The sequence below is a fragment of the Trematomus bernacchii genome, unplaced genomic scaffold (assembly GCF_902827165.1).
Source record: "Trematomus bernacchii unplaced genomic scaffold, fTreBer1.1, whole genome shotgun sequence".
NCBI lineage: Eukaryota > Metazoa > Chordata > Actinopteri > Perciformes > Nototheniidae > Trematomus > Trematomus bernacchii.
The window spans coordinates 3,180,974-3,199,936 of NW_022987792.1; the positions used below are offsets into that span (position 1 = coordinate 3,180,974).

Genomic DNA, 18,963 nt, shown 5'->3' on the forward strand with positions numbered 1-18,963 from the left:
TTAGCTTTAATTAGCTTAAAGTAAAACAACAACAGAGCAGAATTAAGAGGTGTGTTTTCGTGTCTTCATTTTCCACAACGTCCCTCCAGTTACACTTAATGCGGTTCTTTGAGGAGTTTGTCTTTGATGCTGGTTGCAGACTTTGCATGGAGCTCAACCATGGATCTGTAAAGAGCTGGATACAGCGTTCATTCCTATGAGAGTTGCTCAGTAAAGCCCAAAATGAAGCGACTGTAGATCCAGAAAGTACCCGTATGTGGGCCCATAGAGCATGCGCACTGGAGTTTTCCTCTAAGCCCCGCCTCCGATATACCGCTCTGTGCTCAGTAAAATGAATGAAGAGATGAAACAACTCTGTAATCACCTTTTAGCGCATTTAACAACTTTTATAACCTACTGAATCAAATAAGGACTATGCAAGTGTTCGTGCTAGGTAGTTTATTTAGCTGAAAAAAAACGTATACGCTGAGTTACAGACGTCTCTTTCCCAATTTAAGTCAATGGGAAAAAATATTTATGACGTCACGGAGGCTGTAGTACCACTGTTTGGCCACTATGGCCATTCATAAAAATCGGCTTCAACGACCAGCGCACTTCCTGGGGGCCTGAGCTCAACAGGTGATTGCTAGCTTCCGAGATAACTTGTTATTTTACGCAAAGCCAGCTAGTGAAAGGATGGTACCTTGAATTTAAAAAGAGATTGAAAGGTTTGTAGAATGTTATCACATTTAAAGTTGTTTCTTGATATGTTTAAGTTGTGTGTAACCGTCTGTTGTTTTTATTCTGGTGCTCCCACCCCGTTATAGTTGGGCAGCTAACTTGGCTCTGCGTTATGAAACTCCATAATCCTAGATGTGTTAAATGTTGTTGTTCTTGAGTGTCAAACGCTTGCTTTTCTTCCTCTTCTACCTCTATGTTCTGACCATAGACTGTATATATAAAGGTTCTGACTAAGCTTTCTCTGTGACTGGGTCACATGGTGCTAATTGTGCTTGGCAGGTCTGCCGGTGCATAACAGCCCACTCCAGTGACTCTGGTCTCACCCATCTCTCCCTGTTAGCACACCACTTCTGCATGCATCACTGCTCTGCCTCCAGCACGCCTGGCTCTCTGGGTGTCTGCCTTTTACTACATTGAAAGTCCGACTGGATCTATGATGTTCACACTTTAAACCTTTGCCAGAGGTGGAAGAAGTACTCTTATTGGGCTGCACAACTATTTGATATTGTATTGACATCGCAATATAGACTTGTACAATTATTTTCAAACCTCAGCAAGCTCAATATTTGTTAAATGCTGATAATCTGTTGAAATACAATTTTTGTATTGTGGAGCTGCAGTGATTTCACATCCTACAAATCATATTCTACAGACTTAAGTAATGAAATTTGTCTGCTAAAAAAAATCACACCATAAACATTTTTGGTATTTTTCAATGATAATGCTAAATAAAAAAAATTAATATGATCAGTCCCTCCAATATTGTGAATCAAATCCCAGTTGAAATATCATTCAAAATAATCGCAATTAGTTATTCTTATCCAAAAATTGTGTAACCCTATACTCGGATATTTTAACTCAGTAAAAGTAGCAACAATGTTAAAATAGTCAGTTTAATTATCTCTATTATTTTTCACATATTTTTACCTCTGCCAAATATAGCGCTTACTGCAATTTGGATATTACACTAGTCACTTATTTGCGCAGTACGTATTATCTGTATGCTACTGGTGTTTAATGTAGTTGTTATCTTACTATATTTGGTAAGAAATGTGCCCGTAGGAGATGTTTTTTTACTTCACCGAGTAAACAGCTCCCAGTTCCTCCTGTTTGACTAGATGATGTCATGTGTTGGCTGGATGCTTCAGGGTTCGCCCCTGTGTTGATGCTTCTGTCCCTTTTGTGTTGGGTAATTAAAAGTATTGCATATTAAGGAAGCAGGTGTTAAAAGTAATGCACTTTAAAACAGCCGTTGTGATCTATTTTCCTCATTAGTGTTAACAAGGTTTTTATCTACATATGGTGGTTGAAGCAAATGGTTTTACGTGGGTTATTCTTTACCGAAAATAGTGTAAGGAAACCACAGGAAATATTAGCCTAACCCACATGTACTCCAAAAAGTCTCTTTCACTTCTCCAATCATCTGACTGAAAGACGAATATGTTTAGCTAACAAGAAGAGCATGGATACTGTACACACATCAAACACTTTAACTGAGTAATACTTGAACATCTGAACAGATTACAACTACCTCAAATCAGATACTAATAGATACTAGCCTACATGATTTGAAGCCTTTAATTTACACTAGTCAATGCTGTTGCTTTGACTAAACTTTATAGCACAGCTCTCTGTTGTTCTGTATGTTTTAGCATGCTACAAATCAAGTATAGATAACAAACTACATTATAGGGATTTCATATTACATTCATTTATGTTAATGCATAGGCTGGTTCACAAGCTGTGGAGCAGTTATTGTAATATGCCGGAAAATAAAATATAAAAACTAAATCTGAAAGTTTAACAGAAGAAGAACCGTCGATTTCTTGTTAAGGAAATGTTTTTTTAGCATTCAAAGTTAGCTTGTCATGCTTCAGATAGATCCTTAGTGTCCTTGAACACTGGCAAAGTAGGGTTTTACTGTTTTTGCAACATAAAATTGACAAACATCTCTACAACTTTCAATACCTAAATATCCACACCAGTCTTGTACGCTGCGTTATTACACACACATTCAGAACCTGGCAGTGTTTGAAGGCAATAAGCTAAAAACTGTTTTGAAGTGTCCTGGTGTATGAGTTAATGTTTCCTTGGACGAACCCACCCTTCGCTATCAGGAGTTCTGCTGAAACCAGTCCTCTTTTTCCCATAAGATAACAAAAAGCAACACATTCTCTCTATCAGAGGTAGAGTTGTAGCACAGCGCACCTTTCTATTGATATATTAGCTAATTTTTTGCTTTACAGTAGTGACCTGTTCTGTTACCACAAGTGTTTTTCGTGTGAGATGGGTTAGGTACCAGTCAGCAGCTGTTGGGTGTGGTTGTGGTTTTGTATGAAGGGCTGAGAATCCCGAGGATCAGCTGCAAACCACAGACAGTGCTGCTGTCATGAGTGAGTGAGTGGAACTTATCACGTTGCTCAAGAGTGGCATCGCTGGTCAACCATCGTCCACCTGATGAAATAAACCACTATGACAGAAAATGATAGCAAAATGTCTCAGCTGTGTTGATCTGTTGCTATTTCTGGTGCAACATCAGTGTGTAGAGTGGTGCAGGGATGACGTATTTGTGTATGCCATCCCATATATTAGCATCGCAAGGGCTCCCATGATTAAAAGCCAATGGGATTTTTACATCAGATTTTGGAATATTGCAGAAAATAAGATGTGACAAATGCACGTTTATTGTTGAATGTTTTGTTTAGCAAGTTGAAAGCTACTATAAAGGAACTACAGCACGGTCACATGTCTTCAGGTCACCACCGCTAAGCTAAAGGTGGCTAATGTTGGGCTATAGAGGAACTACAGCACGGTCACATGACTTTACCTCACCACCGCTAAGTTAAAGGTGGCTAATGTTGGGCTATAGAGGAACTACAGCACGGTCACATGACTTCACGTCACCACCGCTAAGCTAAAGGTGGCTAATGTTGGGCTATAAAGGAACTACAGCACGGTCACATGACTTCACGTCACCACCGCTAAGTTAAAGGTGGCTAATGTTGGGCTATAGAGGAACTACAGCACGGTCACATGACTTCACGTCACAACTGCTAAGCTAAAGGTGGCTAATGTTGGGCTATAGAGGAACTACAGCACGGTCACATGTCTTCAAGTCACCACCGCTAAGTTAAAGGTGGCTACTGTTGGGCTTCACAAAACTTTTCAGAGTTTTACGGGGCGTGGTTTGCAATTCGCCCAGCCAATAGAAATTAGTACTTTTTTGGTACCACCTCTCTAGCAGGCACTACAAATGGGGGTAAAAGTTCCCGGCACTAAGTACTCTTTTTGGTGTGAACGAAACATAAGGGGTACTAACGGAACTAAACGGGAAAAGTACGGGGAAAAGCACTCCGGTGTGAACGCGCCTACTTAGACACTTGCTAGCTACCACTTTTAACGACCCGTATTTACTGACACATTTTATGTCTAAGACCTGGAAATCTAGCAAACTAGTATAAACAACAGACCTTATTTCAGGCATCTGACCAAAAACATTCAGAAACCATTGGAACAGGGAACCTGGAAGTGCTCAAATTCGTACTAATTTCTGGGTTTAGCACTCATTCCTGTGCCACTGAATTCATTGGTATTGTGCTATTGCCAAACGTTGAGGTGGTCTTAGTCACTCCTGATAAGCTCGTTGGTATCAGTAAACAGAAAACAGAGTGTTCTTGCTTATCCTAGGTTATCTTTTTCTACTTCTCATTAAGCAGAAATTCTTATAGTATAATCACTTCTACTACACATTCCTGATCACAAATGGCTATACTTTGGTGTTCTTCAGTGCTGACTTAAAGGAATGTTGCAATGATGAGGGTTTTATTTTTTAATTCCAATTATCTTTTGTCTCTGATGGTTTCCTGTTTTTAGCAACATTTTACCCAGATTGTTTCCCAGTCAGTGTGTTAGGGCTTTGTTGAAGATGTGCTACTGGCTTGATAGACTTTATTAGACATTGAAGGCTTGTTGAGCTTGGCCTTGAAGAGCCTGCCTGGCAGAGAGATTGGAATATCGCCTATTCGTGGGAGCAAGGTGGAAACTAATCTCTGAATCTGACCTTTTGACTGGTGATGATGAGTCTGTTGACTTCCTGACTTCTGTGCCTGTGTCTTCCATCTCATCTCAAGGTAAAAAAAAACGGATGGAAATGTGCTGCAAAAACTTCTGAAAAGTGTTTGTGCACTGTCTATTTTGTGTTTTATGGGGGTCAATATGCGCTATCCTGTGTCTACATCGGGATTCAATGGGTTTGCACTCGTAAAAAGTAGCCGTTCATTGCTGCTAGACCCAATTCAAAGTGGGACACACTGCACTGCTGGTAAAGATTATTCAGAAGCCAGTTTCTGTTTTCTTTTCCTTCAGCTCAGCCAGCAATTGTTCATTTATTACCAGAGGGAGGGAGACTCAGGGGGGTAGGTAGGTTAAAGATCACAAATGAAGGGAAATAATAAAGGAAGGGCTTTATCTAAAAGGTAAAAGGGCAAGACAGATTACACTAACCGTCTAATGCAGGGGTGTGTCCAAACTACGGCCTGGGGGCCAAATGCGGCCTGTGTACCATTTTGAATCGGCCCTCAGCAAATTAAAAAAGTATGATGAAATAGCCCACAAATGAAACATGTGCTTGTCTTATATTGTACTTCTTAAATATTTATGTACACATATATTACACAGTAGTATTCATGTATTAATAAGCCCAATTTTCAAATAAATTCAGTCAATTCATGTTGAAAACATTTTCTAACTAATCTTATTTGATAAAAAAAAAAGCCCAATAACTTATTTACATTACAAGCTTGAAATATACCCTTCATATTTCATCTTATTATAATCACTCTGAGGCTTCTGTTTTAAGGGATGAGCTGCCAACAAGATACATGAAACCCTATAGAGAGCTGTGATGTAAGCTGTTTTCATGTATCAAGCCTAATTTACCTACATGTTGCTAACTTATAACTGAACTTATGAGGCAATATACCTCACCTCTAGTGAGTGGCCCAGCCCTTCGTATATTTTTCTGTATGTGGCCTTCGGTGTAAAAAGTTTGGACACCCCTGATCTAATGTAAAGGAATCATTGCCTATGCATCTATTTTATATTCCTTCTTGTTCACCTGCACATGAAAATGACTACCCCTCGATGCCGTTACTTGACAGGAAGATGGGATTTCTGCCATTGTCTCCATTGTACGGCACACAGAAGGGGAATAAGCAATAGAGGGGTTTACAGTAGGCTTTACAGCAGCTTGTGGAAGTTGCTAGTGTGGGTCATGTTGTTCAAAAGAGTGCTACCTTTGTCAACAAAATATGCAGTCAGATTCAGACAGATCACCATGCAGCCTCGTCATGTAACATGTAAAGAGGCAGTGGAGGGGAACGTTGATTTTGTTACAAGTTGAAATAAGGTAATAAAATAATTATAAAAATTAGTTTAAAGTAAATAAAAGCATTTTACACAAGGAGTGACATCTTTAGCAGAGCAGGATCGTTAAGAGCATTCCATGGAATATAACAAAAAGTGTTTCTGAAGTGAATTACCTACCCGACCTTTAAGTTAAAACTTAAGTATGTTTCTTTTTTTATCTCAAATTTAAAATCTCTACATTTTTGGAGAGAATATTCAGAAAATACCTGGTAAAAGTAGATGGTCAATATATCAATAATACATGAATGTCATGATAACAAGACTTGATTATGTCTTGGATTCTATATTTCGTAATTTGACTTAAAGGGGACCTATCATGCAAAATGCACTTTTTGATGTCTTTCATACATAAAGATGTGTCCCCGGTGTGTCAGGGAACTCATGCAGCGTCAGAAAATAAAACCCTCTCTTTTCCTCCGTACCCAAATCTCTAAAAACGGGGCTACAACGGAGCTGATCCAGATTTGCGTCCGATATGACGTAATATCTGAAATGCGGACCCACGGCCCTATCAGAAAGTTGCTATCAGAAACAATGCCCGACTGTTTTGGACGTAATATGGTCGGTGTTTACATTAGCATCGCTAACACTCAGAGCTAACCTGTACTGGAGAGCATGTGTGTGAAGAAGCAGGAAATAAAAAGGAACTCACCTTGTGGTATAACTGGCAAGAGAGAAAGCCTTTGAGCTCCATACTGTTTCAGAAATAATCCTTGATAATCCATGATATGACGTTTCATCACCGCAGCATTTAGTTTAGACAGTAGCTGCCGGGTCCCGCATGAGCTCAGACCCCTCCTTTTTTTTAACGCTTTATACCCCAAATCATCACTTTTGAAACAGGAAGTGAAATAGAGGGATGTGAGGCATGGCTAGAATGGGTGATCTGTTTGGTATTTTGAGCAAAACACTTCATAGACATGTTTTTTATATATTTGTATATATCTGAGACCTATGCTATTGCCTAAAAATAGCATGATAGGTGACCTTTAAGTGTTCTCTTTATTCTTGGTTTAAAAGTCTGCATTGCAATAGATATATGGACGTGTCTGAACTCTCCAGACTGTTCTCAGTCGCTCTTTTATTATATGCCGTGTCAATATGTGTCCACTTTACTGATGATAATCAATCAAAAATCACATTGTGTACATATTTTGTGTAAGCACCAATGACAAACCATAAACCTTCATAGCATTACTGATGTGTAAAGTCAAACAGATGGTTATATTTAATTGTTTTCTCTATATCACCCACGCAAACATTGTTTTTCTGTTTCGAATTCAGACTTTTCTGTATTTTCCACTATTGGGTCCATCACTTGCACTATTTCACTTTTTCACTTTTTTTTTTACTATTTCTCCTTTTGTATTTACTTATTACGTGCACTATATTTTTGTGTTTTATTGTGTTGCACTGTTGGAGGAGCCTGTGACCTAAGATTTTCATCGTCATAACTACACTGTAGCTATGCATGTATGACCAATAAAAGCCTTGAAACCTGAAACCACTTGGTGCAGTCCGCTGAAGTGTGTTTTCACTTATATCTGCTTTAGGTCAAACCAACCAACCCTGTTTCTACAACCTCTACACGGAGTAGCAGCTCTCATTTGAGTGTGTACATGTATATATGCACATCTGTATGTGTTTTGCATTGAAGGTCACCTGTTTCCTGTCCCCTGTCAGCCTGGTTTTACCTGAGATGAGACTTTGCATCGTGATTACTTCATTTGTATGGCCAGCTTAGTCATGCAAGAAAGGCCTATGTCAAACCTTTTAAAGCAGGGGTGTCAAACTCAAGGCCCGTGGGCCAAATCCGGCCCGTGACTTCATTTTATGTGGCCCACAACAGCTCTGAAAGAATATAATATGTTTATTATACGGTTCCATGGCGATTTACAGAAGCGTTGCCCATAAACTACATGTCCCACAATGCATCTAAAATTTGACATTTTTTCTCAGAATTTGACTTTTTCTTGAAAATATGCCTTTTTCTCAGAATTTGACTTCTTTTTCAAAATGTCACTTTTTCTCTCCAAAATGTCACTTTTTGTTTCTTTTGACTTTTTTTCCAGAATTTGGCTTTTCTTTTTAGATCATTTTGTGACATTCTCACTGAAGAGACTTGCAATTATTTGCCCTAGACTTCTGCTTTCAGACGTAGTTAATTATGAAGTTATTACCCTATCCGATAATAATCCAATGCAGAGGCAATAATGTAATATAATACATTATTTTATATATATTAAATATTTATATATGTATTTTTATATAGTCTTAAAGTTACAACCGGCCCTTTGAGTGCAACCATAATGCTAATGTGGCCCGTGATGAAATTGAGTCAATGTTTAAAAAGTGTTTTCTCTTTCCAGCAATCGAGAAAAACATGGAGAGAAGCACTTATTGACTGCAGTCTGTTCATCAAAACATCTTTGAATTGTATCGTGTGTTAATCAGAGATGCAATCAGTCATGCCTTTTTAAACCTGACAACAGTAGCTTTGTTTTCAACACAGGAGAACAATGGACAGAAAGAGAAACCTGTTACTGAGATAAAGGGAGATCTCAGTAAACAAACCGGAGCCTCACTGATGCACCAGTCTCAGCAGCCAGTAGTGATTCTTTGACTTGATAAGCATACTTGGCTGAAGATAAATACTTGCCTTTGTGTTTGTTGATAGCAGCAGTGGAAAAAGCTTTGCCTCCAGGCCATTGTTTCAGCACATTTGCTTTGGTTAAACACGGCCTTCAGGGAGCTGTCGGATTGGTTTTTGAAACGTCACACTTTGTTTACGGCTTCATTTTGTGCGTCCATATTCAATCGGAGAAGCCTCCCCCTGCTGTCTCTGCGTACTGTATACTCTGTTTATAATGCAACACTGACTCTGTGTCCCTGTCCTCCTCCTGTTGTTTGTTTCAGATTGTGCTGTGAACGTTCACAAGAGCTGCAAGTCTCTGCTGGGTGAGTGCACCAGCAGCAGGAACAAGGTAAACACTACACTGGAGCACAGAACAACAGGCAGCAGTTAAGTGTACATACAGCAGGGTGTGAATCCAATAGTTACAAAAAGATTGTATCGAAGTCTTCAAAAAATGATCGTACAGAAGTAGGATCATTTCCTTGTTTATCTTCACGGCCTACTGTATATTTTCAACGTTCTAATGCTGCTTTAATTCTAGTTTGAGATGTTTAAATTCTAGTATGGTTTATTTCTAGTCTTTCATTTCTACTTATGTGCAATGTCTAGTTTTCTTTTGGTTTTTTTTATGCTGCTGCAACCAAACATTTCCCAAATTGGGATCAATAAAGTACCTCTTATTTTATTTTCTTATCATTTTTCTCAAAGACTTCTATACAGTCTTAAACCTGCATTCCCTCATATCGAGCAGGGTGAGATATCACTGGTTGCAAAAAGAAGTCTGATTCTATAGAAGTCTATGAGAAAATGACCCTACTTACTTAAAGGGGACCTATCATGCAAAATGCACTTTTGTACGTCTTTTATACATGAATATGTGTCCCCGGTGTTCCAGGGAACTCACCAAGTGTCAGAAAACACAACCCTCTCTATTTTCCTCCATACCCAAATCTCTAAAAAAGGGGCTGCAACGGATCTGATAAAAACTGATCCAGATTTGAACACTGTCCTGACGTCAGGAAGGTGGCGCTACGGCTATTGGGCCAACTCCACCAATCAGGAGGAGACAACCACGGCCATTGCCGTTCGAAAGCGCTGGAGACGCTGTAGTACATATGCCAGGCCTGTAGGTGGTGCTGTTCTCACAGAATCAGCCCTTGCTAAAACAGATCTAAAAAATGTCAAATTGAGCAAAATGAGGCATGGCTAAAATGCATGATCTGTTTGGTATTTTGAAAAACAAAAAGTATAAATATGCCTTATATAGGTATGGTCCTACACTATATTATTCAAATATAGCATGATAGGTCCACTTTAATTTATTACCTGACTTAGCAATTTCCTAATGAGTCTTCAAGTCTCCTTCAATACAACATGAGTTCATCTCTCTCAATAATGATCCCATTTAGAGTAAAAAAGAAAATAAAGCATTGTACGGATTAGGGTGGAGCTACCATTTGATTGACATTTTTCGGACAATCTTACCCCTAAGAAAGTGTGTTTTCACGTCTCCAAAGTTACTTTCGCTACGCCTAATCATTTGTTGTTCAGCTTTTCAGTTGAACTTATCTCCACCCTTCGATGCTTCATCTGGTTCGGCTTTTTCTACGTATACAATCCATGGGTGATGCATATTAACCCTTTATGTGGCAAAAAAAGTTTCCACATGTAGCGACTGTACACAAGGCCTTTAAGACAGCGATTACACGCCTTTGTCCACTCTTATGGGTCTGCCTGCGATGGGCTCTGCTTGTTAAGGCCGTATGAGCAGTAGAGTAGAAAAGACACTAATGGCGTATTTCCACTGCAGCACGTAGCACGGTTTAAGCGTGCCGTGCCAAACCCGGCCCGTTTTCTTTTGCTTTTCCACTAGGGGTAGTTCCGACTCAGGGCTACTTTTTCACCTTTTTTCTGGCCCTCCAAAATCGAGGTTCTTACCGGGCCAACAACCGGGCTGAGTATGCTAAACTAGTGACGTAAACTCTCTCGACTGCTGATTGGTCAGAGAGAATCGCTGGCAAGGGGGCTACAACTACAACAAAATGAACATATGTTACCGTGATTTAATTGTAATACACGTTTCAAAATGATGCCGAAGTAATAACATACTGATACCGGTTAGTAAAAACCATGAATTAATGCTTTAACAAGTCTGCAGACAGACGGCAGGCGAAAAACCTTTTTAAAATGCGTGTTTTCTGAATGGAGATCGGCTAAGCTAACGCAGTATATGCTCCGACCGTCCACACTCACAACAACGGCCTATACAGACATAAATAAACCAGCGACTGTACTCGCCATGACACAGACAGTCTGTGGTGTGTACTTGTTTAACTTTTGTCTAGTTTCTGAACAGATATGAGGAGCTGTGAGCTTTGAGTGCTAACAGCTAACGGCTGATGTTGGTTTTGTGTTCGCATTGAAGATGACGTCACGGCTCCGCCTACACTGCGTTACTATAGTTACTGCCCCAGCTACTAAACTGTAATGGAAACGCAGCATAAAGTGAGCCTGGCCTACCAAGGCCTAACTATACCGTACTAAGCCGTGCGAGGCCCTGCAGTGGAAATGCGCCATTAGAGAGTGCAATGGTTTGGTATTTTGTATTCTGTCACTCAGGATACAAAAGCTTGAGAAATGACTGCCTGTCTTTATTTCCTCCACACAGAGAGATTCTCACCCGAGGATTGGCTCGTCAGGATCTCCTAATCCTGGTAAGCAGAACATACAGATGTGCACCTGATCCCACTGACAAGGGCGTTAATTAGAGAGGAAAGGTAGTTTAGTTGCTGTGCTCTCTCTCTCTCTGGAGGTTTGCTGAGGATTAAGCAGATGAACTCTTATTAACACTAAGCAGGGAATCGTCTTCTTTCTTGCTTTTACTGGCTGTGTGTGTATGTGGGTCTGGGTCTTTGTGGTATATGTGTGTCTCCATGCAAACTGAGCATTAAGGCAAGGATTTTTTTTTTTTACAGTACATTTAAACAACAAGGCAATTCAAAGTGCTTTACAAAAACGTTTAGACAGTAAGACATGAGTAAGTTATGATTAGTTATTTGATTTCATAAAAGGCAGCTGCATTAAAAGAAAAGGAGAGGGGGAGATCGGTCTCCAACAGACTGTAAGTAAAGGTGATAATTGGCCTTTGTTAGCAACGGTCAGAAGCATTACCTCGGGAACAATTCCTGCAATCATAAGATTTAGTAATATTTGATCATTTATACACAGGAGAAGAATGATTGATTAAATGTCAATGCACCTGTATGCAGCTTCGTCGGACCATAAGATACAAAACAAATATTGCATATCTTTAAAGAAGTTGTGCAGATGTTGTATTGCACTACAGCATTATGCTTATTTCTTTACATGCTAGTAAAAGTATGAGATTAAAAGCACAGTTTGTATCAACACACAGAGAGACGAAAAGAAGCAAATCAAATCTTTTTTTAAAGAATGATACTTTTAGAATAGAACATTTTAGTTGGATTGAAGACACTTTGACATACATTCATGTGCTTTTTGCTTGCATTCATTACCATAAATTGTTCCATCCCAGGTAATGTCACACAACGCTCCATTAGTTATAACATCGAGCCGGTCCTGTTGCATGTGATCGATCCCGCAGGAGGCACGAGCGTCTGCTGCAGCAGCAGCAGCAGTTTAAGTTAATTTCCTGTAGCAGTTGTTATTCCCCTCCTAACAGCTGGAGTCCTGTCAGACACACCTGAGCCCTCCTCTGGCTAATCAGCAGCTCGTGCAGGGGGTCAGGAAGACGAGGGGAGAGAAAATGAGGAGGGAAAGAACCAGAAAGTGCGAGAAAGAACGAAGACGTCTGCATATATATAAAAAAAAACAGGCTTTAGTCAGGCTTCTTCTCAGGTCACGTCAAAGAGGGCACATCGCTTTTGCAATAATACCTACTCCTATTGCGCCGTACACTATTTAGCCTTGCCACGGTTTTTGGATTATCACAAAGCTCCTCCTGCCACTCCTGCAAAGTTTGCAACCTTCACAATGGAGCCAGAGGTTTCTAAAGTCGCTGCCCAAACCACAGTTAGCTCCAGGATTGCTAAATCACTCTCCTCCTCATCGCGGGGTCTGTCGAGACACGTCGGCGTTCCAGTGTTGATGCACCGCGACCTGATGACCTGCCGATTACTCCGACCCTGCCTCGATCTCTGCAGAAAAAAAAATACTGGGTTCGACTCGGACGGGAGTCAAACAAAAACCCGGCGTCCTCTTCGTCCTCTCCTCCTCTCCGCTGGTCATCTTCCCATTTCTCCCTCCCCTCGACTACTTTCTCCACTCCTTCCTCCGCCGTTTCCTCTTGTTTCCTCCGCTCACCTGTGTCTCGTTTCCTCCCCCCAGCGCTGAAGCACCGGGACAGAGAGCTAACGGGCCTGGATGGCCACCCGGGTTCTCTCGGCACCCCAGGCATGACCATCAGTCCGTGGGGAAACAGCACTCACACTCACACCCACAGCTCCACAGCAGCATCCAACGCTAGCCTCCGTCACCACAACAGCTCAGGGTGAGTACCTCCGTCACTGAGGTTCTTTTAGGGCGCAGAAAATGTGTATCTTTTGTACAAAGATTGCAGCAAGGTGGAGTATTTTCTACTATGTAATAAAGGAAGGGGAAGTACTGAGACAACATTATTAGGACAGGTCTTTTGAGACCCCTTGATAAATCACCGTTTTGCAATCAACTATATTAAAATCAAAGTATTATTATTGGCTTTACTTTTTAATAAAATCCCCCTAATTTTCTTTTAAATATCATTTTCTATATATATATTTGTGGGATATGTTTTTTTTCGTACACATTTTTTCCCTCCTTTCTCCTGCATTCACGTACGAACTGTAGTTTCATTTAAAAGCCCAAATAATAATGATTTTCTTTCTTGTTTTTATTCTCATTTATTTGTTTCTCCGCTCGGATTTTCATTCTCAAAAAAAACAAACTACATACATTATGTATCTTAGTTTTTAAAAACTTACACTGACTCAAGAAATTGTGTTTTTAGAGTAAAGTACATGAATGGGCAAACAAAGTGAATAAATACAAAATAATAATCAATTTTTTTTAAACACCCGACTGACAGGACTCCTCGTCACCTAGAGTTCAAAACCCTCTGTGAAAATTAGCCCTTACTCTTTATTTGTGCAGATGTTTACAGGACCTGCTGTATGTTAATGCTCAATATTTTTAGAAGCTTTGATGCTGAGATACTATTTTCTCTATGCTGTCTAAAGATGTGTATTTTTAGTTGGCACATCAAGGCAAGCTGTCTTTTTCCAATAAAGCTATCTATAAAGTGGACTCGATTTCTGCTGCATCCGTTAGAAATGTGCACAAGAAGGGACGATTATGTTGGAGGGAAAGAGACCGAGGAAGGTGTAAACAAGAGCAGAAGACAGAGAGTCATAGATAAAGACAAATGTAGCTGCATGAATGTCTCCAGGTTTAATGTCATGTGCACCTGTGAATGCACATGTTGGATTTCTTTAGCGTGTAGGTTTAAGTTAGTCTCAGCATGTATGCCACCTTAGACCTGTGGTTGTCCTCCCTCAGATCCCTCCCCGGGGAGATGGATGAGACGGATGCTCTCCGCTCCAAACGCTGCAACGAAGACGCCATTTCCCTCGCTCCCTCCACCACCGAGTCCATCATCGTCGAAGGTGAGTTTCACTTACCGACGAGGGGGATTGAACCCTTAAAGACATTCTTGCTGTGTGTAGGGTTGTTGTTCTGTATGGATGTTTGTTTTATGCCTGTGTGAAACTATGTTAAGGTACGTAGAAAAGCCCTATATACAATTACATGACATGTCACTTGTTAGACGCTTTTATCCAAAGAGACTTACATACTCAATACTGTGGACAATCCCCACAGGAGCAATTTGGGGTGAAGTGTCTTGCCCAGGGACACAACGACATGCTGACTGCAGTGGGGTTTGAACCTGTGACCCCCTGATCCGAACACCAACGCACAACCCACTGCACCACACGCCCCCACATGTATTATTTTGCTGGCAAATTGGCTTAATTGACAAATCTGTTTCTTCAGAAATAATTATCATGTAAAAAGCACCGCATTAAAGGTTGTGTTTACCAGAGATTTGTTTATACATTTCCTGGAAACAATCCCTCAGCATGAACAATTATGAATTCACCTAAAATGTCTGAGATAAAAACAACTGATTAGTTTGAATCATAACCCAATGCCAAACTAAGACAACTTTGTAGTTTACTGTTTCAAATATAACCTGTGAAATAATGCTTTCTATGGTAAAATGGCTTGGTAATTGGGCTTGAAACTTAGGTAGTGCTGTTCTCTGGTTTTGGGTTATACTGAAAGACGATGAATACACATAGTCATCAGATATCATGCTTTCTTTGCCACCATTTGACTTTGAAAACTGTGGCAATTAAGCTATGAAAACCCTCACAATCTACACTGCAGCTTCATCTGTAACCTCTTAGTTAAACTACATTTAATGTACTACTATGAATTGAATATACCTCAAGTAAAAAACAAATCATTACATTTCCCTTTAGTCAGCCATAAGGGAGGTGGTTATGGTGCTAAGAGTACCTTTTATTTAGTTTGCCTGAGTATTAATAGTAGTTTGTCTTCAGGGAATCCAGGGAGGAGTGTGGGAGGAGTGTGTTTTGTGGAGTCAGGGATGACCTCACCCTCATTAAGTTGTAGTGTGTGGGAGACAGACTAACACAGAGAGCTGCTGCTGCACCATCTTCTTCCTCCCAGCCGCCTGGTTTAAACGTTATTGTTTTATCAGACACACGCTTCACATTAGATATGCTGCACCACAGCAGCATGTAGATTCCTATTTCCTCTCTCTGTTCCTTTACGCCGGTATATTGCTTCTTTCACTATCTTCATGTATCATTTTCAGGCGTGCCCAAATACAAACAGACGAGACATTACGTCAGCACTGAACGTCTTAAACTTGGATCCTTCACAAGTAGTAATTGGAGACTTAAGAGAGTCTTCTCTAGATATCACTGTTCATCATGTATGAATGATTCAAAATGTAGAAAAGTCTGGTAAAGTCATCTAAGGACTTGTCTTTTCGAGGAAACAAGATCTTTACATCAGAACTGCGATGATTTCCTGCCATGTAGGAGTTCATTGAAAGGTTTTCTTCTGTATTGTAACTGTGTTTTTGATGCTCCTCTCCTCAGATGCTCACTATGCAGCAGTGCGGGCTGATCTGGAGTCAGATGCTCAGGACCTGGAGGCAGAGTCGTGGAGTTCGGCAGTGGACCAGCCTTTTGTGAAGAAGCACCCCAAACAAATGGTGAAGAGACAGGATGTGATATACGGTAAGTGAGTTCACACCTGTACAGTGGCCGACTGGCCATCGGGACGTTCGTGGCGAATCCCGATGGTCCGGTACCGAAGTGGGCCGGTCGGACGATGTGGGCCGGTCGTATAAGTCACTAGCACCCCCCCCCCCCCCGTTGACAATTTACTAGCGGTACCGAAGTGGGCCGGTCGGATAAGTCACAAGCAAACCCCCCCCCCCCCCCCCATTTGACAATTTACTAGTGGTACCGAAGTGGGCCGGTCGAGATTCCCGTCCCAGTCCGCCCCTGCACGAGACCTGTAAACTTTGATATGGTGGAGTTAAATTATGAGAAATGACTTAAGCCAGGTTTATGCACAATAGAGCTGTCACAATTTCAGATTTTCACATTTAAAGAAAAACAAAATCAATGCAATAATTATAGAAAATACAAATAAATTATACAAATGCATTCTTAGCTTTGTTTGATGACCATTTGTGTGTTCGGGGCGGGAGAGTTAATAGAAAGAAACTAAATGTATAATAAGCCATGGATTTATAAGACAATATTTTAATGTGTATTATTAACATGATTTGATTTAAATAGAACAGTTATTGTCAAGACTGTTATATTGTGACACCCCTAACGTAAGAGGTTATTGAAAATAGGTTATGAAAAGTTAAGATGGCAAAGGAACTGTTTTCAGTCAATCCATATCATTGCAATGCATTATACATGTATGTGCTTAACACGTGTCACGCCCTGGCTCAAGGACGGACAAAACAAGGAGACCACACATCATTCATATCCAATTAAAGTATATTTATTTAAAGAAACTAAGTTAATTATAAAGTCAGTTAATCAGTAATGTGTGTAGTGTGTGGGTGTGTGAACATGTATCAGTATATAAAGCAAAGACAAACAAACCAAGAGGAGAGAGCGAGACTGACTGCTCAGGCACCCATATTTGTAGCTGAGCAGTCAACCAAAATCAGGTGTCAGCAATCTCTCCTGATTGGGGGACTGGCTAACCAGGGACTTGAGTCTAAGGCCTAGGGGCCGTCACACACGGCAGAAGATAAACGTATAATATATAACAACTTTGTGTCCTGGTGCAGAGCTGATGCAGACGGAGATGCACCACGTGCGGACGCTGAAGATCATGCTGCGTGTTTACGTCCGGGAGCTGAAGGAGAACCTGCAGATGGATTCTGGGAAGCTGGACTGTCTGTTCCCCCGCCTGGAGAACCTCCTCGAGCTTCACACACACTTCCTGTCTCGCCTCAAAGAGCGGCGGCGAGAGAACCTCACTTCGCCCAACGAGAGGAACTACTCCATCAACAGGGTGGCCGACGTTCTGATCACACAGGTAGGGAGGAGATGATGCCCATGGAGAGCTCACAATACATGACATTTAGCTGACTTTTATCATAATAAGTGCCATTTTTTTGGAATCGTGGGAAGCACAGCATTTGTTAAAGGTTAATTATGTGTTTAAATAACATTTTGGTAATTGGTAAAGTTTCCTTTATTCTCCAGTTCTCAGGTGAGGTGGGGGGGAGGATGAAGGAAAGCTATGGAGATTTCTGCAGTCACCACACCGAGGCTGTCAGCTACTACAAAGAACAGCTGCACAACAACAAAAAGTTCCAAAACATCATTCGGGTAAGAGATTTAAATCCCCAGTAAATCTGTAGCTAAGTATTAAATCCACTAAATGTCTTAATTAAGTTATTTCATTTCCAGAAAGTCAACAACCTGTCCATTGTGCGGAGGTTAGGAGTGTCCGAGTGCATCCTGTTGGTGACGCAGCGCATCATGAAGTACCCGGTACTAGTGGAGCGCATTATCCTCAACACTGAAGGTGTGGATTTTTACATGCTTATTTTAATCTATAAAACACAAAAGAGTGGTGCAGGAATGAGTCCTATATCTCAGTTATGAGTCAGCATTTTAACACTTCTGGCTCTTTTATCTTAGACATTTTTGTTTAAATTATTTTGGTTAGATTCCTGAAATAAGGTCTGTGGTTAACACAAGCTGAAGATATTTAGTTGTTTTATTCGACACCCTAAAATACATCAGTTAATACCCCAAAAACAGCGGTTGCTAACAAGTGTCTAAATGGCACGACTAAACGTCATCACGGCCAACATTAGCCGCTTTTAGCTTAGCGGTGGTGACGTGAAGTCATGTGACCGTGTCAATAAACATCTCAGTATCATAAACATTTGTTTCCACTAGAGCAGTGACCATCAACTGGCACGCCAGACATTCTCATCCGGCACGCGCTGTGGCGCTGGCGGAGTGGTTAGTGCGTTCGCCCCCCACTAAAAAAAAATGTTAACAACGTCCCGTGAGTAATGTGCAGTACCGGAGTCCAACAGAGAGGCAGCAGCTGCGGGACAGTAGCCTGCGTACTGCGTAGCCTTCCCTGCCCTGAAGAAGAAGTGATCCTTCGTTAGCGTGAATAGTCTGCTCCACAGTAGCCCCCGCTATGAGGCTCCGGCGACTTGACAGTACATGAGCGTGCTCCACCAGCACCCCCCGGTCAACAACTTCAAAATTCAGGGCTATAAAAAAAAATCACTGGCCCCCGAAAGTGTCTCTAGGAATAATTGTGGCCCTTGTAGTTGGTGATCCCTGCACTAGAGCTTATTTTCTGCAATCATTCAAAATCTGCCTGTAGAGGGCGCCCCTGCGATGCTAACTTACGGCCTACACAAATACGTCACCCCTGCACCACGATTAATAATAGTGCACCTATTTATTTAGCGAGGAACACTCATTATAATTTCATGTTGCTGTATATAACAAAGGTACATTTCTCTCCCTGTCTCAGCGGGAACAGAGGAGCACGAGGAGCTG

At 40.9% G+C, this 18,963-nt stretch overlaps 1 protein-coding gene across 1 annotated transcript in view; it reads left to right on the plus strand.

The window, feature by feature from the left end:
• Positions 1 to 18,963, plus strand: part of LOC117497753 (rho guanine nucleotide exchange factor 18-like) — a 71,147-nt gene that overhangs the window by 19,389 nt on the left and 32,795 nt on the right. Inside the window, 9 exon segments of the mRNA XM_034149764.1 lie at positions 9,064 to 9,131; positions 11,451 to 11,496; positions 13,151 to 13,313; positions 14,357 to 14,463; positions 15,991 to 16,131; positions 17,214 to 17,464; positions 17,635 to 17,760; positions 17,842 to 17,959; positions 18,938 to 18,963. The exon segment at positions 18,938 to 18,963 is cut by the window's right edge and continues 229 nt beyond it. Of these exon segments, the coding sequence (XP_034005655.1) occupies positions 9,064 to 9,131; positions 11,451 to 11,496; positions 13,151 to 13,313; positions 14,357 to 14,463; positions 15,991 to 16,131; positions 17,214 to 17,464; positions 17,635 to 17,760; positions 17,842 to 17,959; positions 18,938 to 18,963 (1,046 nt within the window).